The sequence below is a fragment of the Sturnira hondurensis genome, unplaced genomic scaffold (genome assembly GCF_014824575.4).
Source record: "Sturnira hondurensis isolate 20B ecotype Veracruz unplaced genomic scaffold, ASM1482457v3 Scaffold0020787, whole genome shotgun sequence".
NCBI lineage: Eukaryota > Metazoa > Chordata > Mammalia > Chiroptera > Phyllostomidae > Sturnira > Sturnira hondurensis.
Window position 1 is genome coordinate 4,872,651 of NW_028093418.1, and position 23,819 is coordinate 4,896,469.

General features: G+C 59.5%; 3 protein-coding genes across 3 annotated transcripts; 1 reads left to right on the forward strand and 2 right to left on the reverse strand.

The window, feature by feature from the left end:
* The first annotated feature begins 1,646 nt into the window (after positions 1–1,646).
* On the forward strand, positions 1,647–8,616 carry TMIE (transmembrane inner ear). The gene is made up of 4 exons (XM_037030470.1): positions 1,647–1,745; positions 4,676–4,793; positions 7,846–7,995; positions 8,177–8,616. Exons 1-4 carry the CDS (start codon positions 1,647–1,649, stop codon positions 8,266–8,268), a joined length of 459 nt encoding a protein of 152 aa, XP_036886365.1. The 3' UTR covers positions 8,269–8,616.
* A 1,900-nt stretch (positions 8,617–10,516) lies between these two features.
* Positions 10,517–15,673, reverse strand: PRSS50 (serine protease 50). The gene is made up of 6 exons (XM_037030471.1): positions 15,453–15,673; positions 15,109–15,381; positions 13,841–14,051; positions 12,557–12,840; positions 11,191–11,357; positions 10,517–10,788 (listed from the first exon to the last, which is right to left on the reverse strand). Exons 1-6 carry the CDS (start codon positions 15,535–15,537, stop codon positions 10,558–10,560), a joined length of 1,251 nt encoding a protein of 416 aa, XP_036886366.1. The 5' UTR covers positions 15,538–15,673; the 3' UTR covers positions 10,517–10,557.
* A 1,644-nt stretch (positions 15,674–17,317) lies between these two features.
* Positions 17,318–21,964, reverse strand: LOC118976147 (serine protease 46-like). Its single transcript, XM_037030472.1, has 6 exons — positions 21,883–21,964; positions 21,041–21,218; positions 20,676–20,926; positions 19,981–20,000; positions 19,761–19,913; positions 17,318–17,572 (listed from the first exon to the last, which is right to left on the reverse strand). The coding sequence occupies exons 1-6, from the start codon at positions 21,962–21,964 to the stop codon at positions 17,318–17,320; spliced, it is 939 nt and encodes a 312-aa protein (XP_036886367.1).
* Positions 21,965–23,819: the final 1,855 nt, after the last annotated feature.

A 23,819-nucleotide genomic window follows, 5' to 3' on the forward strand; every position in this document is an offset into this window, starting at 1 on the left:
TTGTCATGAGTGAATAGTGGGGAGGAGTAAAAAGATGAATAAGGCTTGAGCTTTCAGAATGCTCCTCCCGGCACGGTGTTCACGCGGGGAGAACCGGAAGTAATGCAGATGTTTGAGAACGGGGGGGGGGGGGGGTTCTTTACAGGGTCATATCCCCATGCGTTCACCCGTTTTGCAGGTGACAGTTGAAGCTCCAAGCAGTGAGGTCGCCCCCCAGAGGACTCCCAGCTGTCAAAGGCATTGTGTCCCAGAAGTCTTAGTTCCAAGCATTGAAGCATCAAAACCTTCAGAGGTTGTAATAACATGAAGCTACCGGTTTACAAGAAACATAATTTCAAAGTTTAATTACTTAAACTTTCTCTCTGCTAAACTAGTGAATTTTGGATGATAGCTTTTTTTTAGTCGACATTTGCCAAAGACAAATGCCGACTAAATAATGCAACTGTCGAATGGTGTTTCTTGTAAATGTGCAGCTTTATACTTCTGAGGTTGTTAAAGTTTCAAACTGCACTGAAACTTTCAAGACAGTCTGTGACCATAGGTAAGTGTGACTTCAAAGCCCGTGTAACAGGTTTGACAGTGTCGTCTATGGCACCTCCCAGCAAGAGTCCCAAGAGCCTCTGGATCTGTAGAGTACCTGGTTCTGAGGGTGGGCTGGAGGCCCAAAGCACCCCAGCCTGCTGGGGTTCAACACCTGAGCTGCTCCTCCAGCAATGGGCAGTGGGGGCGATGAATAATAATGGGAGGAAGGAAGGAAGGAAAGGAGGAAGGGAGGGAGGGAGGGAGGGAGGGAGGGGAGAGGAAGGAAGATAAAGCAGAAGAGTCCCCCCACCCAGGCTGCCCACTCTTCCGCCACAGTCCATTCCAGGTCCCAAGGCCCCTCAGGGCCTCCCTCCCCCCTCCCCTGCACCCCTGGGTTGTCAGGGCTCACCCTGGGTTCAGGACCACAGTGGGATGTGGGCCAGGTTCAGTGTGAGGTCAGGGTCAGGGTCAGGGCTCAGCTTTGGCAGAGGCTGAGGATCAGCCAGGGCCCACTTTTCTGGGGAGCCTACCCTGTCCTGCTAGCTGCAGATACCGGCTCCTTCAGGAACCTTCCACGGCACCCACAGCTGGCAGCTCTGCCCATGCTATCCCCTGCTCCCCATCCTCCACCCCAGCTCTGGTGTCCAGGGTGACCAGAGCTGCCTCTGGGCAGGAAGCCAGCCCAGGACATCCCTGAGCTCCTGTCACCATGGCAACATGCCTGCCATGCCCCCCTCCACCTAGGTCCAGTACAGTGTTTGAAATTCAGAACGTCAAAATGGGAAGGGCCTCCTAGATCAAGAGATTCCAGCCCCTCCCTTTACCCCAGATGGAGAAACTGAGGCCCAGTGGGGAAGGGAGGGTGGGCTCTCGCCGGTCCAGGTGTGGGGGGGAGGGTCTGGAGTCTGATCCTCCCGGAGCGGGCGGGCCCTTCCCCGGCTCCCCTGTGGGGGCAGGCGGCACCGGCACCGCAACCAGACACCAGCGATGAATAAATGATGCTCACTCGCAGCCTGCGACCACACCGCCACCGTCGAGCGCCAGCTGGCCTGGGGACCGTCGCCGGGCCTCCAAGCATCGCTGGGCTACCGGACCTGCGGCCCTGAACAGCAGGCGGCGCGAAGATGGTGGCCGGGCGGCGGCCGGGCGCGGGGCCCCTCTGGGCTCTGGGCGGCGCTGCGCTGGGGGTCTGCCTCGCGGGGGTCGCCGGGCAACTGGTGGAGGTGAGTCCTGGAGGGGGCAGGGGCGGGGGCGGCTCAGGGGGGCGTCACCGTCCAGGCAGAGGATGGGGTGGAGGGCCTTTCTCACCGGGAGGCCTTTCCTTTCCTCTCGCCCTGGGAGACCTGGCTTAATGAGGTGACCTGCCCCAAACGCCTGCAGGCCGTGGGGAGACGGCAGTGAACCTGAGGGCCCTGGTGTGATGGGAGGGGGCCGCTCCTGACTTCAAGGACGTGCATCTGATAGAGGACACTCACCCTGACCTGACCTTAACTGTCTGACTGGGGGGGGCAGGGGGCGCCAGGCTGATGGGGCCACTCAGCACCTCTCCTCTAGTCCCCAGGTCTGATGTGGGACTTGGGGAAAGGGGCACATAGCCCTCTAGTCTGGGTACCCCTCTGGAGGGGTACCCAGTTCCTGGTCATAATGTCTGCTGGGGAAACAGCTTCTGCCCTGAAAGACTCTGCAGGGTCCCCTGACCAGTGGGGCCAACACAGCCTGGGGAAGGAGGTGGGAGCGTCCCAAGCCGGAGGCTGGACACAGGGGTCAGGAGACCCTTTGTGGAGCGGTCACAGGTTGAGTTGGGCTGCCTGCTGAGCGTTCTGCCTCACAGGGGAGGGGCAGGCAGGGCAGGACTCAGGGCCTTAGGCTCTGTCTTGGTCCTGATGATAACAGGGAGCTGGCAGAAGTTTCTGGAAGGGGAGAATCGTGGTGAGTCCTGGTTTGGACAGGAGAGAATAAATCAGAAAAGGGCAGGTTGTTGGAAGAACTCGGGGGGGGGGGGGGGGGGGGGGGAGGANGGGGCGGGGGGCGGAGCTCTGAGAGTGCCCAGGAAGTGGGGAGGAAGATGGCTGGGTGTCTGGCTGAGAGCCTGGCTGGGGCCAGGAAGGGCTGAGAGGGGCAGGCTGGGGGCCACCTGGAGCCTCCCTGGTCCCTCTGTACCCCGTTGCTGCTGAGCCAGGAAGGAGTGTCAAAGAGGCAGGCCAGACCCAGAATTCTGGAGTGCGAGGCCAAGAGTCAGGGCCAGGAAGGAGTGAGGGATGGAGCTTAGAAAAGCAGAGTGCAGAGAGAGAGCAGGGAGGCCCTCGGGAGAGCCCCGAAGTGTCAGGTGAAGGAGACAGGATGGGAGGGGAAGGACAGAGCCTTATCCAGGGGGTCTCAGGGGACGCAGCCCTGAACTGAAGAGGCTGGGGTATATGGGTAGGGACAGAGCCCTGTAGCCCAGTGTGAGCCTGACGCTGCTGCTGACCGCGGTGTGTGATCAGAGGGCTGGGCTGGAGTCAGATATCAGCTCCAGTGTCCCTGTAAGGGGAGCCCGGCTGGCTTGAGCCCCATGGCATGTATTTGGGCCCTTCACTGGCTGCCCTGAGGCCTCAGGTGAAGAAACTGAGCTGGCCTGGGTGCCGGAGGGCCTGGGGATGGGTGGGGGCTGAGTCAGTTCTCAGCCAAGGACTCTGCCCCAGCGCCCAGGAGCACGTCTTCTCCCAGCTCATTAAGGGAAATTGCACCTGGGGTCCATCTGCCTGCCATCATCCTACAGCCTGTGCCAGGGCCTGGCTGAGCCCAGGGCATCCAGGGAAGCTCCAGAAAGATGGGCAGGGCTGGGTCCCGGGCACCACCCACCCCAGCCCTCCAGGCTTCACCCCTCAGGCTGTGAGGCTCTGAGGGAGGCCGGGAGCTCCAGGCTCCAGAGTTCAGACCTCCAGCAGTACCTGCTGCAAGGAGATGCCAGCCTGCTACTGGTTACCCTCTACCCAAGCCCCTGTCACCGCCCTGATGCTACCGATGCCTGCTGACCACACCCACGAATGGTGCCTGACCCTGTGCCCTGCCCCCCATGTGCACCTTACACCACACCTGTGCCTGACCCTGCGTACATGTGGTACCCAGTTCACCCTGGTTAAGTGAAAAGAGCCGGGAATCACATACCAATCCTGGCACAAAGATCCTTTACCCGGGACCGATCATCTCCAAGCGTCCCCAACGCATGCTGAAGGGTGTTTATTCAATGAGGTGCCTGGCCTGTGGGAGGTACTCGGGCCTTGCAGGTGGCCCAGAGGACAGATTGTGGGCTGCCTTTCCTTCCCCGAGAGCCAGAGACTCCTAGTCTGGTTAACTAGGGGACCTGTTGCAGAGATGGCCCAGGTTCCTCTCTCCTCCTAAGCACTAATTCCCACCTCAGCCAAGCTTGGTGACAGAGGTCATATCTCTGTCAGTCCCACAGATCAGGGACCAGTCTTGATCAGACCCCTTCACCCCACCCCAGGGCTGGACTGGGTCCCACTGGTAAGGCAAGAGGTATCTGGCACTGCTCTGCTCGGAATTTGCTCCAGCCATGCTTACACCTTTTGGCCTCCAGGTGTCGCTGCCGTACTGTGAACAAATTATCGGGCCCTGCCTCGTAGAGATTCTGCTAGCCTTCTGGTCAGAGGAAGTGACTCTGGTAGGGACAACTGTTGAGGTCACCTGCTGGGGGACCTAGCCAGGTGGCAGAGTCTCAGGCCCGGATTGCAGCTCCACACCCCACCCCGCACTGAGGGTACCTGAGAGCAAAGTCCAGAGAGCAGCACGGGCTGTGCCTCGTCTCTGGCCTTGGTCCTGAGTCCCCATCTGCCTGTGGGGGCCCCGACTGCAGCAGGAGGAGAGACCCACAGGCTGCCTGAAGGGGCCTCGAACCTGATGGGAACAGGCTGTTCCCTTCTGTCCCCTTGGTTTCCCCAAGCTCCAACCACCCTTGCAGTCTCAGTCCCTGCTCCACGGGGCTCTGCTCCCTTCTCTTGCTTTAAATCGGGACTCCCCAAGGTCTAGGGCATTGGTCACGATTCTAAGAGATTCCGAGATGCTTGCACTGAGTCCTCGCTGAGACCTGGGTCTCTCTCAGCCCAGCCCTGCCCCAGCCTCTGCCTGGCTCACTGCCCTCTCTCCCCATCCGCAGCCCAGCACGGCTCCGCCCAAGCCCAAGCCGCCCCCATTGACCAAGGAGACGGTGGTGTTCTGGGACATGCGCCTGTGGCACGTGGTGGGCATCTTCTCGCTCTTCGTGCTGTCCATCAGTGAGTAGCTGCCCCCTGCCGCCCAACACATGCCGTGAGAGCTCAGCACCCCGGCCGCCAGCACCACCCCCAGGGGCTCAGGGCAGCAATTCCGGGCACTGTGAGCAGGCCAGGCACCCGCAAGAGGCCTGCTGTGGCTTCTGGCACCTCCTGCTCCACACGAAGTCCCTGTGGAGGGCTGACAGGCCGGTGGTGACCTGAAGTATTCTCCCCAGCCCGGGATGCAGCCACATGGCAATTATGGTAATTACAGGGGACTCCAGGAGCCAGGACGAGGACGTGTCATTTTTCCCTATAGCGAGCCTCCTGATGCTTTTCCTGCCATTCGGCCAGCTTAAAGGGCCACACCCAGGGCCCCCAGCAAGGCCACCCTGGCCGCAGCTCAGCCCGGAGGCTCCCCAGATGCCCAGCAGATGTGTCTCCCAGGCTGCAAACCCTGCCTTGTCAAATACCATTGCCCCGAATGACTCACACCCACCTCAATTAAAAGCAGAAGACCCCCTTCTCCCCCGGGACTGGGCACCCTGCTTTCAGTCCTCCTTCTCTGGCCAGGGTCTGGAGATGGGTGGAGAGGGCAGAGAGATGCCAGCTGGCGGTGGGGGGGGGGTTGCCATGGCACTGAGTCTGAGGAGTTTCCTACAGGCCAAAGGCAGTGGGGAGCAGCCCCCACAAAGGCTGCAGAGAGGAGGGGTCCTGGAGCTGCCTGTGGGGGAGCGTGGGTAGAGCTTCCGGGGGCTGCTGGAGAGGCACCCCGGGCGGAAGGGATGCGTGGGCACAGGTCTCAGCTAAGCCCTGCAGGATGGTTACAGAGGGCACCCTAGGTTGGGGCTAAAGTGGCATTTAAGTCCCAGCGGAGTGGTCCTGGATGAGGTCCCCTAAGGCCAAGGCCCCCCGCACATGTAGGGCCCGAAGGGTGACAGGACACCTGGTTTGCATGTGCTTCTCTCAGCACCAGAAGTGCCCTCCCTGTGAGAGAATGTCCACCCCCCTAACCCCCGCCACTGCTTCTCGCCAGGTGGGACCAGGATCTGAGCAGGAGGCTGCACTGTGCTCCTAGCCAGGGCCCCACAGACAGACAGGCACAGCTCCGGTGTCCATGGAGGGGCTCCCTGAACCAGCAGGCAGGGCAGGGGCAGCATCTATCTTGCTGGGCCACGAGAGCAGTCTAGGGTGTGAGGGTGGGGGCAGCTCCGGGACACCCCGGGGAGCGGGGGTGAGGGCACGGTGGGGCACAGAACACACAATGGCCTCTCCAGGGCCCTGCTCAGCCCCACGTGGTGGAGGTGCCGGAGCCCAAAGCGGCACCGGGACTTCAGCCACACAGACTGACCCCAGCTCCTCACCACATCTCACAGAAAGGGTAAGGACGGTCCCAAAAGCCCCTGAGCCGCAGAGCAGCCCTGGTCGCCTGCACGCAGGGCCCAAGGGAGTGGGGATGGCACAGCCCATCTCCTGGGGAGAAGACAGCTTTCCTGTTCCCTGGTCTGCTCGGGCCTGGGAGGCGCGAGTGCTACAGGTGCATCACAGCCAGGCCTATGTGAAGAGGGGCTGGGACTGGGTGGGGTGCTTCTGAGGGTCTCCTCAGCCTGAGGCCTTGTATCCAAGCCCCTGCCTGGCCCTGGAACTCAGTCCAAGACGCTGCCTGGAGAGAGGGCCAAGTTTGAGCCCTGGTCCGGCCTCCAGGGGCTGCCCCTGGGACTCCCCGGAAACCCAGGCCTGCTGGGTCTGGAAGCAGTCCTTGTGGAGAGCTCCCGAGCCTGCATGGTCCCGCAGAGGTGCCCCATGGGTGGCTGGAAGACGCGGCTGGAGCCAGTGGGGTTGGGTTAGGAGAGCAACCTTGGGCATCAGGCACACACACTGGGGTCTGGAGAAGACCAGGACCCAGGGCTTTGGCTCAGAAAGGCCTGCCATCTGCTCAGGTCTCCCTGCAGATGGCAGAGTCCCCTCAGACCTGCTGTTGGGGCTGATGCAGCCCCTCCCCAGAGCAACCCCGGATGCTATTGCCCTCTCCATCCATTCATTCATTTTTTTTTCTTTCATGTTGAGTCTGGGTAAAACTCAGTGGGACCGTAATATGTGGCCAACGTTGCACAAGACGCCTCCAGATGGTGCCCCAGCCCAGGCCACGAAGGTCTGACCCACCTTCCCCAAAATATGCCCGGCTTATCCTGCCTGGCCTTCCTGTCCCCAGGAGTCTGCCAAAAAGTCATGTCTGGTCATCTGATTTATAATAGGAAGTAGCTCCATCCCCTCTCCTGAGGCTGGGGTCAAGGTGGTCAGACTCTGAGTTGGGGCGTGGGGCTCAGAAAAATAAACTCAGTCCAACCAGGTCCTGGCAGCCCTCCCCTGCCCTGCCACCTCCCTCACTGGACCAGCCAACTCCACGCCCTGGCCCAGCCAGTGTGGGCGCAGCCGCCCTCGGCAGGAAAACCACTTTTGGAATAACTGTCCGAGGTGAACGCCCCAGGGCAGGTCTGAGCCTTCACTGTCACAGGAGGCAGAGCCCCGGCTGGGCCTCCAGGGGGCTGAGGAGGGCGCAGCTGCCTCCCCCGGGGTCTGAGGCCACACTGGCTCTGCCCTTAGGGGACTGGGGAGGACAAACTAGGATGCACACGGAGCCCACAGGCCTAGGTTGGAGGCACAGGGTGCCTCCAGGAAGCAGTGGCTTGAGTCACAGCGCAGCCGTCTGCCCGGCTCCCCGGGAATTCTGTCCCAAGGGTTCAGGATCAGTGACAGGGCCAGTGCCAAATGAAAATGTGAGACCCCTGTTCAAAAATGATTCAGAATTTCAAAACAGTGAGAGCAGAGCATTCACCCAAGCACCAGGCCCTTCTGAGAGTGGGGTGCTCTGTGAGTGCACGAAGCCAGCCCTGCTCAGGAGAGAGCTTTAAAATCCTGGAGACCACTGGGGTTTCGTCATGAGGCAGAGGTTCCAGGCCCAGCCTCTTAGGTGAGACGCCCCCAGCCAGATGAGGAGCCGCGCCTGGAGTCTGGGGACCTGGCTGGGTGTCTGAGCCCCGGCCCTGGCCAAGCCGCCTCTGTGCCCCTCCAGTTATCACTCTGTGCTGTGTTTTCAACTGCCGCGTGCCGCGGACCCGCAAGGAGATCGAGGCCCGGTACCTGCAGCGAAAGGCAGCCAAGATGTACACTGACAAGCTGGAGACAGTGCCACCCCTCGATGAGCTCACAGAAGTCCCTGGAGGTGAGCAGGCCAGGACACCAGGGGACAGTAGTTGGTCGGAGGGAGGCAGGTAAAACAGGAGGTGTTGTGCAGCAGGGAAAGGTATGAAAGAAAGACGGAAGTGGGGGCTTGGGCATGGGAGACCGTGGTGTGAGCCTTAGCTTGCTCACTCATTCCGGCCACACGTCTCTCTGCCCCACAGGTGATAAGAAGAAGAAGAAGAAAAAGGACAGCGTGGACACAGTGGCCATCAAGGTAGAGGAGGACGAGAAGAACGAAGCCAAGAAAGGATAGAAAGGAGGACAGCTTCCTGGGGACGGCAGCTGGGGCTGGCAGGCCTGGGCTTGCATCCTGGCCCGGGTCCAGGTGTCTTGGACTACGAGCTTATCCACAGACCGCAAGGCTGTAGAACATCCTCTCTCTGCTCAGAGGGAGTTGCCGAGGCCCATGCCGCGTCCTTTTGGCCAATCGGGCAGGGACAAGATTGCGGGTGTCCTGCCTCCCAGCCCGGACTCCACTGCTTTCACACCATCCTCGTGGCCGTGCAGCAAAGTTGGTCTGCGGTCACCGTCCCTCTGCAGGTCCAGAGCAGCCTCCCCCTTACCCCTGCCCCGAGACATGGCTCCGTCCCACCCTTTGGCCAGAAACAGCAGTTTCTGCATCAGCCCCTCGTGGCTCTAAAGGGGGGAAGGGAGGTGGGTTCGCTTCAGGAAAGGCACGCGAACTGGATGCACAGCAGCAGGAGGTTCTCAGACTCGACTAGACAGCAGTCCTGGGGCCGAGGGGTCTGGCCCGAGCCTGGTGGGGAGAGCAGAGGTGGCCAGAAGCAGGAGCACCCCCAGCCCAGCCAAGCTCCTGGCGATGGCATGCACTTACTTTACACGTTGTTATGGAGCTGAGGCTGCTGGGAAGCCAACATGAGGGGCTGGGGCTGCTGGGTGAGGGGGCAGTCACAGGCACAGAAGGCCAAGGCCAGCAGGCCAGGGGGAGAAGGGAAGAAAGCTGGCACCTGGGCCCCGTCTTAGGAATCCAGGGAATAGCTGAGCAGTGGGGGTGGGGGCGGCCCTTGGGCTGCTTGGGGATCCAGTCTCTGCTCAGCTGTGGCAGAAGGGGTAAGGGCCCAGCAGGGTCATCGAAGTAGGCAGCGAGGGGTGGAGGCGGCTCGTTCTTCTATGAAGCATTCTCAACGGCAGTGCCTAAAGGGCACGCTGCTGACAGGGAGGCGCAAGGGCCCCGGGAGACTGGACGCGCGGGGATGAGAGGTGCACAGAGGGGCTCCCAGGGGGCAGGGAGCAGTAGCTGAGGCCTTCACACCCGGGCCTGGAGACTAAGCGGAGACCAGAGGTTTCAGAGCCAGGGGAGCTGCTAGAAAAGGCCCCGCTGCCCTGCACCCCCACACGTTTGTAAATAAGCTCAGTGCCTTTTCATACCCGCATGACCGGGAGTGACCCCTCAAGACACCGCATCCTGGAGCACACCTGTGAGGGCTGATGCAGCTGCTGCTAATAGGTTCCGGAGGCCATCCAAAGCCTGACTTTTCTGACTTTTCTCCTGACTTTTCTCCAAGCCCGAATTAGGGCAAGCTGGAGGGAGACACCATGACCAAGAGGCAGAGGGGCAGCCCCCGCCAGTTGGGCACAGCCGAGGCAGGGCCTTGGGGTGGGGGGAGCAGCCGGCTTTCCCCTCCGCTCCCCGTCTCTCTTTGGCTTCCAATGGGCCTTTGGCGGCCTGAGCCTAGTGTTGGGGACACACAAAAGTCAAACCTGAACCCAGACCAGGAGCAGTGAGAGGACAGAGGGTTGTGGCAAAGGTCATTCTGTCCCTACAGACCAGAGCCCTCCTGTGTGGCTGGGCAGCAGACGACCAGAGGGGCAGGAGCCACTTGAAGTGAGAGGAGCAGCTGATAAAGCCTGGGGGGTCCAGGCCCAGGTACTCTGACCTCTGACCTGGGCCCCCGTAGCCCCTTATGGACAGGCAGGGCTGCTGATGGTGGGAATAGTTTCTGACCGCAGTGGGCACCTGCCCCAGTCTCCAGGGAGAGGGTGGCACTGGAAGGTGAGTCCACTATGGTGCTTCAAGGCAGTGACAGGGCATGTTCTAGCCACTGGCCAGGAGACGGGCTAAAGTCGAGCAGAACCCCACTCCTACTAGAGTGTTCCGGAAAGAACACACTCAGCTCCCTGGCCCACGCAGAGTGACGCCCTCTCCCAGCCTCACGCTGTGTTCTGGCAGCACCATCTTTGGCCCGGACAGTGTCACCCAGCCTCTATGTCATCCCTGCACACACGCTCCCTCCACCTTCTGCAGGAGCCTCCCCCAGCCTCAGGACAGAGGCGACCCTGAGCCTTGGCACTTCGCAGTGCTGGAGCCCCCCCCACCCCGCCCCATCTGTTTCGGTCGTCTCCCTCTGGAGCGGGCCCAGGGAGTGAGGGGCCTTCGAGGCCCAAGGAGGAGGAGGCGTGGGGAAGAGAACTGTTTAATTGAGCATCTAGCCCCTGCCCTGCCTTGTGGGGATGGGAGAGTGGCACCTATAGCATTTTGGGTACGGAGGCTGAGGGGGACCCCCAGGGACAGCCGAGCACGTCAGCGGGCGGCCAGGAGGCTGAGGGGCAGCGGCAGTGCCAGGAGCAGGGCCCCTGATGGGGCGGGCAGAGCCTGCCCACTCATGCGTTCCCAGATCCAGTATTTGTAGGCGGAGATTCGCAGGTAGATGGGCGGGGCCTCCTTCTTACCGCAGCCTGGGCCCCAGCTCACCATTCCCACCAAGTACCACGTGTTCTCCATAGGACAGACCAGGGGCTCCCCGCTTATCTCCTGTGGGAGGGGCGAGAGGGTCAGGGAGGCTAGAGGTGGCCTGAGGGAGCCGGGACCCAGCTCAGGGGCAGCCGGTGCCCCCACACTGGATCTTCCCCACAGTCCCCGAGCATCACGTGGCTGAAAGGGACCCAGGAGACCCTCTGCAGAGGGCTTCATCGTCCGTCCTTCTCTCTGGTGCCAGTCCTCCATCCCCCCTTGTCTAACCCAGCCTCCTCCACCTTCCACCATCACACTGCCCCCTCTCCCCCCAGACCCCCATCTCTTTCCCCCACCCCCTTCTCTTCCCCGTCCACCTGCTTCATCACCCCGCTTGTCCCCTCCTCCCCCTCCTCCCCGACACCCCCTGCCCAGTCCTGGCCAGGTGCCACGGAAGTCCGCGCGTGGAGGCGCCGGGCTCACGTAGCAGAAGTGTTCCCGGTCAGCGTCTTCCGCACACAGCATCTGGGTATTGATGATCCGAATCACCAAAGGGATTTTGGAGAACTTGTGGTAGAAGCTGTCACACTGTTGGCTGCTCAGGATGGTGACTTCCTTTTCCTGAATGGTCCGGGACTGGGGCCACTTGCCTGTGGGACAGGGGCCCTGCTCAGGCTCGGTGGCCCCGCTGCTGCCCACTGCTGCCGGCCTCGTCACCGACCTCCCTTTGCTCCTCGCCACTCCTCCAGCCTCTTCTACCTGCCACACAGAAGCCCTGGAGGTCTCTCCAGGCTCAGCCCACCTGCCACGCCAGCCAGCTTTTCCCAAGCATCCCTGGAGATAGAGACCTTGGGGCAGGCTGCCCACCACCCGGCCTGGCTGGGCCTCACTTCCTACAGAGCCCATTCTGCCTCAGCATCTCAGCTTGGCCTTGCCTTCCACTCCGAGTGCCTGCCAAGCTCCCCAACTCCTGGCCCAAATCCCTCCTTTTCTGCAACCCTCCTCACAGGCCTCTCTCCCCACTGAGCTTGCCAGACACCCCTTCCTGGGTCCCCGGCACTGGTCACCCCCTCCCCTCCTCCCCTCTCTGCCCCTAGCCTGAGTGGGGAAAAAGGAGGCCTCCAGCTGTTCCAAGCCATTCCCCAGACAGTCTGTGACAGGAGAGACCAGAGGCCACGCCCCTCCTCTGGGCTGGTGCCCTGTGGTTGGCCACGGGAAGCTACAGGGAAGGGCAGCTTCCTGGTGGGAAAGGATCAGGGTCCTAGAAGGGAGTCGATGTTCCTGGGGCTTGTGAGGAAGTGGACCCTCAGCTGACCTGGGACAACACTCCCTGGGCCTTGCTCCTCACTTGGGATGACATGGGACTGAGGACCTCGGGGGGGCTCCCAGAGTGACTCCCAGCCTCTGGATATAGACTGTCCCTGGTCCATTGAGGACCATGGGGAGCTCCTCTGGGGAGCTTTACACAGATACAGAACCCCGCCCCTCTCACTTCAGAGGACCTGCTTTGAGCCACGGCCACCCCGGGACAGCGCGGACAGCACACGCTTCCTCGGAGCCCCTTCTGCCCCAAGGATGTCCTGTTTCCAAGCCTTGGCCTGGGCCCCAGTGTTCACCGAGATCAGTCTCTGTCCCCAAAGGCCTGAATGACCACGGCACGCTCGCCACTGAAACCCTCCAGGGGAAGGAGACGCTGGGTACGAGAGCCGAAAAGGAAGGGCAGGGCAGGGGGCTGGTGGGAACAATATCTCTGACACTCAGACACGCCTGTCCCTGCAGACCCCAGCCGGTGCCCAGGCGCTTTCCCGCACCCCCCCCCCCGCCCCAGGTCAGGGAGGCTGCGACTCACCGTTCACCTTCGGGAGCCCCCAGCCCGTCACAGTGCAGAGGGAGTGGGTCTTCACCTCGTGCTCTATCTCGGGCAGGCAGATGGGCCAGACGTACTTGCTGAATGTGAGGGCTTGCTGCAGCTGCAGGAGGGCAATGTTGTGGGCCTGGCCGATCCAGGACCACAGGCGCCGGGCCCGGAAGCGCTTGTTCACGAGGACCTGGCGCACGGGGACGTCGGCCGTGGTCTGAGCCACCTGGTCCATCTCGGGGCTGCCCACGCGTACTGAGTAGTTAACACCTTTCCTGGGGGAACCACCGAGGGAGTCCGCCATCAGCTCCAGGCACCCGCCCGGCCTCCACCCCACTGCTGCCCTCTGGGAAGATCCAGGCAGGCCGCCCACTGGCTGCAAGCCCAGAGCCTCTCCTCACAGCGGGTGGGTCAGGGCCCTGCGCACAGTGTGGCCGTGTGCTCAGAACCACCCTTCGTCTTTATGGAGGGGGAAACCGAGGCTCAGAGAAGCCCAGTGACCAGCTCAAAACTACACAGCCAGGAAGTGAGGGAGGCGGGAAGTGGACCCGGCTTTCTCTGGTCCCAAACTTTGGATTCTGTCTAGTGGCCCCATGCTGGGCCCCGTAAGTGATGGGGCCCCATGCAGTCAGCCCAGGCCTTGCCCTCTGGTTCTCTCTCCCAGCATGCCCCCGGAGTCTCGGTGTCAACGTTAGGCTTGGACCACTTCTGCCCCCCAGTCAGCCCTCAGGGCAGCAGAGATGGCCTCAGGTCACTCCCCTGGCACCAGAAGGTGAGCGTGCCTTCTCTCTGCCCCGCCCCCCCCGCACCAAACATCTCTTTTCCTGTGTGTCTGTCCAGCAACCTGAGAGAAGTGACCTGTCCCCTCTCTGCCCCCCAGGGCCCAGGCCAGGGCCTGGCTTCCAAGGAGTATCAAAGGCTGTTGGTTGAATGAAGGAAGGAATGTGCAAGTGAAGCAAAGGGTCTGGAATGAAAGAATTAGGCCCTTCTCTCTCTGGACAGAAGGGAGGAGGCCCGGACAATGGCTTCCAAGCCCTACTTCCTGTCTGGAAGACTGCATAGGACCAAGGGACCAGGGGAGGGGCACAAGCTCCTGCTCCCAGGAAAGAATCTGTAGAACTCAGCCCCCACCTGCTTGGAGCTGGGGTGAGGCTGGGCTAGGACTGCGGGGCTCTGCCAAGGGCACAGCTGCCCCTGAAGGGCCAGCTGGAGGGAAGACTGGGCCCCGTGTGACTCCAAATGCCTCTCCACCAGCCCACCCAGGCCCCGACTCACGGCGTCAGACAGTGGGCCACGGTCAGCACCCACTGGGAGGCAATGAGGGTGCCTGCACAGATGTGTGTGCCATTGGCCCGCACGCTGACCATCCACGGCCACCGCCGAGCCACAGCCTCTGGGTCCCTGAGGGTGGGGTCCTGCTCCTGGGACATACCACAGGCTGAGGAGGAAGAGGAGAGCTTGATGAGGGAGCGGACCTTCCAGCCTCATGCCATGGCACCTTCCCTTCCCCTGCCCTCAGCGCGATCCTCCACCTCTCCGGCCTCTGGCCGGACACTGTCCAATGCCTCTCCGTTCCACTGGTCACCACAAAACAGTGCCATCTGTCCCCATGTGCACGGGGGTATCTGACCTCAGAATGGCCTCAGTGCTCCCCAGGTGTCCCTCTCCCTGTCCCCACTGTTCGGGCCCCAGAGCATTCCCACTGGCCCCTTAGTCCTGGCCAGACCCTTCACACACTCAACCGTGTTTTCACCTGGCCCCCTGCTTCAGTCAAGGCGGACCCCTCTCCCTCTTCCAGAGCCCCCTCCAGTGATTCAGAGGGAGAGAGGCAGATGACCAGAGAGGAAAACCAGCCATGTGCATGAACAGACACAGCCCCGGGAGCACAGCCCGCAGCCACAACCAACACGGAGCCCCATCAGGGAGGGCGGGCCTGAATCACAGTGAGGCTCCTCCCACTCCACGGGCCTGCTGGGCCAGGTGGCTGTGGAGACTCTTGTCCAGACCACCCACTCTCCTGGAGAGGTGTCAGTGGGTGCAGACTCTTTGGAAAGGATTTTGAACTGCAAATGCACACAGCCAACACCACGGAAGCCCCACTCCCAGGTGTGTTCCAGACGGAGCAGTGGCTTGCGAAACCAGGGTAGGTGGGCCACGAGCAGCATCTGCAAATGCTAATCCAGGAGCATACTGGCAGAGCGCTGCTGCGTCCTGCATGTGAGGCCGGGGTGGAGGTTCAATCTTGTGAACTGAGTTCCAGGACAAGGAGTTATTTCCCTATGGGTCTCAGTTCCACACGCTTGAAAGCCACTGCTCAAGACAACGCTGGCGTGTGTGCCCAGGACACCCACAGGGAGGTTCCCTGGAAGCTACACTGGAGACCGCCCCACCCCCACAATCCGTGTCTGGGAGCCTTCTGCCTCACCAGATGGGAGGCCTGGCCCATCCCGATGCTCACTCACTCAACACTTGTCCCCCAGGATCAAAGGTTCGGAAGACTTCTCCAAGACCCCTCCCTGATGGAGTGAGTCCATAGTACTCACTGAGTGGAATGACTTGAGAAACAGGGTTCTCCGTGGTTGGCAGGGTCGCGGTCGGCAGAGTCGCGGTCGGCAGGGTTGTGGTCGGCAGGGTCGTGGTCAGCAGGGTCGTGGTCGGCAGGGTCAAGGCGGGCAACGGAGTGGGAGTGGTAGCGGCCTGCCGAGGGAGGCGAGGCCTACCTGAGGGACAGGTGGCACTAGCGACACAGGGGGCGCCAGAATCGCGGGAAACAGCCGTGGACCCTGCCCCCAGAGCTTCGCCTGTGCCCAAGCAACCTGTGGAAGGGTGCAGAGACGGTCAGAAGTGGACAGTGGAGTGAGGAAGGGGAGGGGGAGGGCAGACTCACCCTCCGCCCTGAGCAGTAGCAGCAGCAGCAGCAGCAGGCCAGCCTGGGCCAGGGAGGGCGCAGATGTCTTGCACCAGGGCTCCATCCCGGGGGATGCAGCAACTGCGCCTGCCCCGGAATTCCTCTTGCGATGGCGCCCCTGCACTGGCCGCTCACGACGGCTCCTGGTGTGTGGTGGGTCCCGGCGTCCCTGGTCCTGGTGTACGCGGCGCCCCCCTGCGGCCTCCGGCTTCCGGGGTTCCGCCCATAAGAGCGCCCCCTAGTGACTGTCCATCATACCTTCCAGACCTGGAGGCGGGCCAGTTGCCTGGTTTCTGGTCCTGCCTGGGGCCCCCTGATTTCCTGGTACCGCTTGGCCAAATAGTTTTCCGGAGCCCCTCAACTAACCTCGCCAGTTTCTGTACCCACCGGCTCCTGCAGCCCACTTCCCTGGGCTGGTTTCGTGCCTCCATCCCTCCCCTGCTGAGATGGCCCAACCCCTAGTTACTGAAATTAAGCAGATTGAAAAGTTTTTAGTAAAGATCTTTAAAGACTGCACAATTTTGCCCTGACCGGTGTGGCTCAGTTGGTTGGGCATCATCCAGCAAAGGGAAAGGTGGCCAGTTCGATTCCCAGTCAGGGCCCATGTCTGGGCTGCGGTTTGGTTCTGGAACCTGCAAGAGGCAACCGACTGATGTTTCTTTCGCACATCAATGTTTCTCTCTTTCTCCCTCCCTTCCCCCTCTCTAAAAATAAATCAATAAGTAAATACATAATTTTTTAAAAGATTACATAATTTTAAGCAGCGCACTGCCCTCCCCAATCCAACCTCCATTCAGCAAAGGCCCTTCCCTGACAAACCCACCCGCTCAGGGACAGGGGCACAGGTGAGGCTTCTGTTCCCAGAGAAAGAGTGGCAATGATCATCAGGCCCTCCTGGGAGCAGAAGGCCGCTGTGTGTGTTGGAATTTGGGGACCCATGTGATGGCTCAGTGGCATAGATGGGTAATACAGTTAGAAAGCAGTGTGGGAGAGAGCCTATGAGAACCTTTGCTTCCAAGCTGTGGGAAAATTCTAGCCTAATAAAAGATAAGGTCAAAGTTCAACCACACCAGGACCGTCTAACTTTTGCCAGGGCCTGCTGTCTTGGGAGACACTGGGCGAGCCATTCAGCGCTCCTGTCTGAGAAGACAGCAAACCTCACTCACTACCTCTCTGAGGCCCACAGGGCAAGGGTAGCTGCCTGCTCTGAACCTGAGGCCCACCGGGTCTGAGGGACCCCCACACTCCCTCCACACACACACACAGGCAGGACTCTGACATCTCAGTCTGGCAGGCTTGGGCCAGCCTGTCCTTGCTCTCCAGCATCTGATGGAGGTCACTGAGGCAGCTCGGGGGCTCGGGGGCAGTCACTTCATGCAGCTCACTCAAGTGCGCGCTCTGCCTTGCCTTCCCCACCCGTGTCAACACCCATCCCTGCCAGGAAGGAAGAGAAACTGGTTAGGTTCTGTAGACCCTTAGGGGAATATGAGCGGTCGGGAGAGGCCCCAAGTGCAGGTGGGGTCTCTGTGTCTTGGGGAGAGGCCAACCCTCCCAGGAATTCCTGAGGGAAACTGTTGGTCAGGGACCCAGGGGCGGATCCCGGAGTCCTGTGAGTGGGGCCATCTCTGTAGTGTCCCAGACAGACTCAAGAAGTCAGTCAATGACTTCAGCGGCAACAAAGTACAAAAGCCTCTTCATTGAACAACTGAAAAACCAGCGGCTCTGGGAGCCTCCCCCAAGGGCACTCTGCCCCATCGTCCCCGCACAGCACTGCCAGTCTCCGCTTCTCCTGCAGGTGGAGGGAGGAAGAAACGGCCCCCAGAATGGCTGCCTGGACACAGCGCTCACAGGAGCCACAGGGAGCCCAAGGCGACCAGCAGGATGTAGCCAGTGCGGAAGACCGGGCTCAGCAAGGCGGAGTAGGCGCTGCTGATGAACCTCACGTCGGAGATCTGCCTCTGGATCCACTGGGTGAAGTGGGCGGTGCTGGTGTACATGTCGGGGAAGCTGCGCTGCTTGCAGCTGAAGCTCCAGCTCTCCACCCCCACCTGAATCCAGGTCTTGTTCAACTGGCAGACCATGGAGCTGCCGGAGTTAGTCTGTGGGTGGGGTGGGAGGGCGCCATAAGGGAGGGAAGGAGCAGGAGGGTCCAGCCGCAGCCCCTGGAGGAACTTGTCCCTTCCCAGGCCATAGCCTGAGCATGAGCTGTGCTCACCCAAACCCTGACAATGCGAGCTGGCTAGGAACCGGCTCTAGAACATGGGAGTGCGGCGCTGGGGCCCAGGCTCGGGAACGTGCCAGCCCCTCCCTTTATATAAGGTGGTGCCCTTGACTGTTTGCTTTCCTGCAATCCTGCTGGCAGACTGGGCAGTTTGAAATGCAGTCCAGACCCTCCTCTTTCTGTGAGAAGAGGTGCAAGGATAAGAACAGTGCTCGCCACAGCGTAGCTCTGTCAAAAGGCAAAACTAAAGAAAAGGTGATGGCTATTTTTTCTGCTGATGGTGGGTTTATGATCTTTTAAACACTTTATTTATGCTCTTCTGTATCGTTGGAGAGTAATAACTTAGAAGAACCAGAAAAACAGTCCTCTTTCTGTAGATAGAGGCACAGATGATACAGATTTTTTAAGATAACGCAAACCAAGACTTACGGGACAGAATCTCGTGAGAGCGCCTAAGACACTCAAGGGGAAAGATGACAAAACCAGACCTAAAAACATAAAAGAAGACCTACGTGAATGTCCTAATGTACCACTGTCCTGGGGCCAGTCAACCGAAATCAATGTAATATCAGTTCTCCGCACTTGCTTCCCACAGTGTGGATTTCTCAGAGACATAAGCATCCTTAAAGACATGTATTAAACAGATTGGAGTAGGAGCCTTTTGTAGGGAGGAAAAAATGTGAGATGAGGGGGAGATCCAGCTAGCGATGACAGTGTTGGGGGCGTCTCCCTGAGGGAGGTGGGTGGCGGGACTGAGGGAGCCCTGAGAACTCAGAGGCAGGGTGGGGGTGGCGTGGAGCGAGAGAGATGCTTTTTTGTGGACATTCTCTCATCAAAGGAAAATAAAACCGGGACCCAATAACAAAATGTGAACCGCTGCTTCACAGGAAAAAAATATTAACTCTCAAAATGTTAAAGTAAAAACAAAATTAAAGTCCGCAGTTAGGGTGTAGAAAGGTAAGAACACACCGTACCCCAAAGCCCGTGGGATGTGGGCCTGAATTACACGAGAGGAGCCCTGGTCTAAATACTTTTAAGATCAAAGGAGAGAGTAAATTATTTATTATCATCAATTTTTCATCACTGCACAGTCAGCTCAAGTCACTTGAAAAGGAACTCATAATGCGAGAGGAAGCTGCGCATGCGCTGGGAAGCAGAAAAGTCATCGGCCTAAGAAAAGAAACTCGTGGCTTCTTCTTAAAAACAACAGAAGAGGTGAGCACCTTGTAAGAGAAGGAAAAGAGAAGGAAAATGCACACAATGTGTGTTTTGAGGAGAAAAGAGACAAGAGCCTCATCCAGAGAAAACGCGTTTCTCAGAATCTGAAGACTGTTTCGAACTTCCCCTGTACGGGTTTGAATTCTGGGTGAAGTGGATGACTTCTAAGAAAGTGCAAACCCGCACGTCCGGTCAGCACGGGCAGCCTGAAACATTGCCCAGGAACCACCTCTCAGAGGGGGACAGGCCTGTGCGATTTCATCGGCAGCTTCCGCCCAGACTTCAAGGAATAGATAATTTACTTCAAATGTTCCAGAATGCAGTGCATTTATGCATCACATGAAGCAGTCTTAGTTCTGTGACTTAGCAAAGAGGGCGCCTTCCGTCCTCAACACACCCGAAGACGAAGCCCAGCCTCACTGGGGAAGGGCACAGACAGAGCAGGAAGACTGAGTGGACCGTGTTGAGTGGACCGTGCAGTGTGGACCGTGCTGAGTGGACTGTGAAGTGTGGACCATGCTGCGTGGACCATGCTGAGTGGACCGTGCTGAGTGTATGCAAGAGGCAGAAGCATGTTTACTGAACAAGGCCATTTATGCAAAACGGGCTCTGCCAGCACGGGCTCAGGCCCAGGCAGGTGACTGACTGCTGTGCAGACGTGTGCGAATGACCTGGGGAGCAGTGCCACTGTGACTGTCACTTACTGTAGACAGGAGCAGAGGGTGCTTTCGCCCAGGTTCACAGCCCAGGGAGCTGAGCCCTGGGAAGAGCAGACTTGCGCTCCCTCCCCCAGTGCCCTATAAAAAGCAGGCACCGCCCCTCCCGGCCCCGCGCCCCTCACTCCGCACCTGACAGGAGTCTACGCCCAGCTCTGAGCTGGCACACAGCATGTCCTTCCCGACGGACATCTTCTGGTCCTTCAGGAAGAGGAACTGGTACCGCTCATTGCACTCCCTGTTGTTGATGATCCTGACGGCCACCTCCTGGAGGCTGTAGGGGGACTTCGGGGACACTAGAGAGGGAGAAGTCCTGCCTCGGCACCCCTTCAACAGTGTGGCACAACTCTACCTTGGGGTGGCCCACGCTCCCTGATGGGGAGCACGGGGCCATTTCCTGGGTGGTGACTTATAAAGGCCCGGCCCAAGGCCTGACTTTGGATAAAGTCCAGGCTCATTAATGAGACTAAGCAAACGTCTCTCAAGGGGCTTAAGCAGGTGATGTCCAGGCACAAAAATGAGGTCAAGGAGAGATTGCCCCAGGAACTCAGGGTCCATGAGGGTGAAGGGCTGGTCACTGCTCTGTGGCTGCCTGACAAGGGGACAAGACCCTGGAGCCCAGCGTGTGCCACCCTCCACAAAGTCTCCTAGATTCTAGGACCCCAGAGTGATACCAACAGGCAGCAGATCTCCAGAAATTATTGGTGTCTCCAGGTAATCGGTGTCCGGCTGCCCAATGCCTCAGTGCCCCCCACCCCCAGACGGGGCCCTCCTGCCCCTTGCAGACAGGGAAACCCATTACTAGGGGTAATTTTCTACCATGCTGCAAGGCGACAGCTTGGCATGGGATGTAACTTTGGGAGCTGAGGTCCACAAAGGTCAAGTTTGTCTGCTACACAACAGCACCTTGTGTGTCTTCCCACTGACAGAGGTCGGGGGCGTGCAGCAAGGGCAGGGCTCAGGGCATGTGTGCCGGCGGAGGGAGCGAGGGGTGGAGCTGCGTTCCGAAGATGCAGGTGCCCGCCCGCCTCCACACACCTAGTACACCAGGGCGTCCCCACACGATCATCCAGCACAAGGTCCCCTTAGAGAGAGCGAGTTTGGTGCCAGGTAGGCAGACAGGCTGGACGAGGGGCGACCAGGCAACGGGGTCCTTGAGCTTCAGGAGGGCAATGTCATTGGACATGAAGTTCTTGAAATTCTCGTGAATCACAATGTGAGAGAGCAGGAGCTGAGTGCCATTTTCTGGCAGGTGCTGGACCCCCACCATCACGGAGTACTGACTAGGCTCCATGGACCTGCGGGGCCACGGGTAGGCAGTGGGTCACTAGCAGGAAGGTGCTTCCCCAGGTTCACCAGGACCCCCAGGCCAGTAAGCAAAGCCCCTGGGGCTAGCTGCCCCCCCAACTGACCTCTGTAAGCAGTGTGCAGCCGTGAGGACCCACTGGTGGTGGATGAGGGAGCCACTGCAGACGTACACGCCCAGGAACAGGATGCTCACCTGCCAGGGCCACTTGCCCACGTCCACTATCTTCCCACTCACCACCCTGCAGGACACGTTGGTCTGACCGCAGCCCCAGAACCAGGGCTCTGAGGAAGAAGACAGAGAAGGGGCCAGGCCAGCCCTGTGCAGACTCTCAGGTGGCGAAGCAACCCTCAGAGCCCCGTCCGCAGCAGACCGTGTAGGCCGAGGGGCCACCCCCTGCAGCCGTCACCAGCAGCCACTGCTGCACGCACTGGGCAGGTGACCCAAGTGGGGACTGCCCCACAAGAATACATGGGGTTGCCCAGAGGCCTTCTGTCACCCGGGGCCCCAAACTTTTCACCCCCAAAGGGTCTACTGAGACCTGGTATTGGATCCTGGCTCCACAAGGCACGTATGTCCTCTGGCTTCTGATGGTGATGTGGGGTATTGCTGAAGCCCACCTCCCAGGGCATTGGGACGTGAGCCAGCTGAAGAGCACCTCACAGAGGGTCGGCAGTCACCCGCACAGCACACGGCCACCGCAGGCCCTGGCCCTCCCAGGGAGTGCCTCGCAAACAAACTCGGCTGCTCTGTGGGTGTCAGCTTGCCCCCCCCCGTTTTTAATAAGGCTCTTCCCTTGTGTTCACCCTGGCACATCCTGGCACAGCCTCGACACCATCCGGGTCCCCAGGCTTCGCACACCATGAAGTCCGGTGAAGACGTACCCATCAGGCACAAGGAGTGGACACAGACCACTCCTGCTCCTGTCCCATGTCCCCAAAGCCCTACCTTCTACAAAGAGGGAATTCCCAAATCTGCCAGGAGAAAATGACAATGGGAGGTCCTGAAGATCTCCTGGCCCACACGCCATGGCAAGCTGGAGCTTGGCCACCGCGGGCCTCCTGCTGGGATGTGGCGGCAGGCACTGGCAGGGCACCTCCAGTGTTCTAGAGAATTCTAGAACTCAGGGTTTGTTTATTCAGTGTAGCGGGGGGTGGGGGCTCACGCAGCTGGAACAGCATCAAGGTGCTGAAAAGAACACTGAGTGGCCAAGGCAAGGCCCCGCTAGGGAGCAATGAGGCTGCCACGGGGCACCTGCCTGGGACGGTGCTCCCGAGGCTGTGACAGCCCCTGATGCGGGGCCCGCGAGGCACCCCCGGTGCCCAGCTCAAGCTCCTTTATGACACTTCTCCGAGGACCCCTGGAAGGATGGGGCCTGAGGCCTAGAGAAGCGCGTGGCGAGTTCTGGTTGTGGTGACTGAGCTGCAGCTAGACTTTTCCTTTTTCCCACGGGTTTCGCAGTTTCAGAGAACAGCTCCTGGGTAGAGGGAGGTCAGGGGCCTCCGGGCCTGGGAGGCTGGCTTCCTGAAAGGAAGCAGATCGCAGGCCTGGGTCTTCATGAGCCAGCAGAATAAATGACATCTTGGGACCCCTCCCCACCACTCCACTGAGGTGCCCTCGAAAGGTTCCCATGCTCGTGACACTGTCCACAGGACAGCTGGCCCCTGCCCCACCCCATCGCCAGTGTCGGCAAGGACGTGGGAGGTTCCCATGCTCGTGACACTGTCCACAGGACAGCTGGCCCCTGCCCCACCCCATCGCCAGTGTCGGCAAGGACGTGGGGGAATGAGGTGGTTCGCACACTGCGGGGAGACGGGCTGCGGCCACCGCTATGAAGAGCTCCAGGATGGTGAGGAAGCAGGAACCGTGCCTGCCCCGGCCTGCAGCTCCACTGCAGGCTGCGCGCCCCACACGGGGCCAGGCCAGCCGCAGGGGGACACGGGGCGCCGCTGGGCAGAGCCCCGGTGGGAGCCACACAACTGCCATCAAAGATAGGGTGCAGGCCCAGAGTCCTCAACAGCCATGACGACGGACGCGTGAGGACACAGTGAACCTCATCAACATATTTCCCAGTGAAAGAAGCCAGACACAAAAGGGCACATATTGTAAGAAATTCAAAAACAGGCAAAACAAGCTATTTTTAGGGATACGTGGTAGAAAATCAAGGAAATGATCGTCCCTACAATTGAATTTCCTCTAGGGGGGAAGAGGCAGTGGAAGGGCGGGGGGAGAGAGATACTTTGTGAGGAGCGAGCAATGAAACGAAAGCAGATTAACTGAATAAAGACGCATCTCCATTATTATCACCAAGGTGAATACCACAAAAACCCCGACTTTAAAAGTCAAAGCTTCTTACAGGTTTCGGGTAGAAAAAAAATCTACTCACCTGCTACTGATTAAAGGCCCACCTAGAACAAAGGGGCATAAGCAGCCAAACGTAAAAAGACAGGCAAAAAACATTAAGTATTTGTAAGCAAAGATAGAAATGACAACGTTAATCTCCAGGAACGTGACTCAGCATGAAAGCTTGAAGCCCAGAACGTTAATTTACGCTGGAAACGGACAAAAATTACGACGACTGTGAAACATCATGAAGTTCTGCTTCTCAGTAACACCCAACATGCAGAGCAAACTCAGCCAGTGATTCGGGAGAAGCTGAGCGCCCTCACTGGTAGTGGGACAGCCCCCTACTTTGCGTCTTCGAGGAACGAAATATCTATAAAAACCAACCACACACCAGACTCCTAAGGAAACCACAATAACTTCCCTAAAAGTTGACCTAGTCTGGCCCGCATTTTTTACCATGATGCAATGAAACAAGGATTTAATAATAAAAGAGTCAGCTAAATCAAGTTATTTGAAAAATTTTAAATACACGTTCTCAA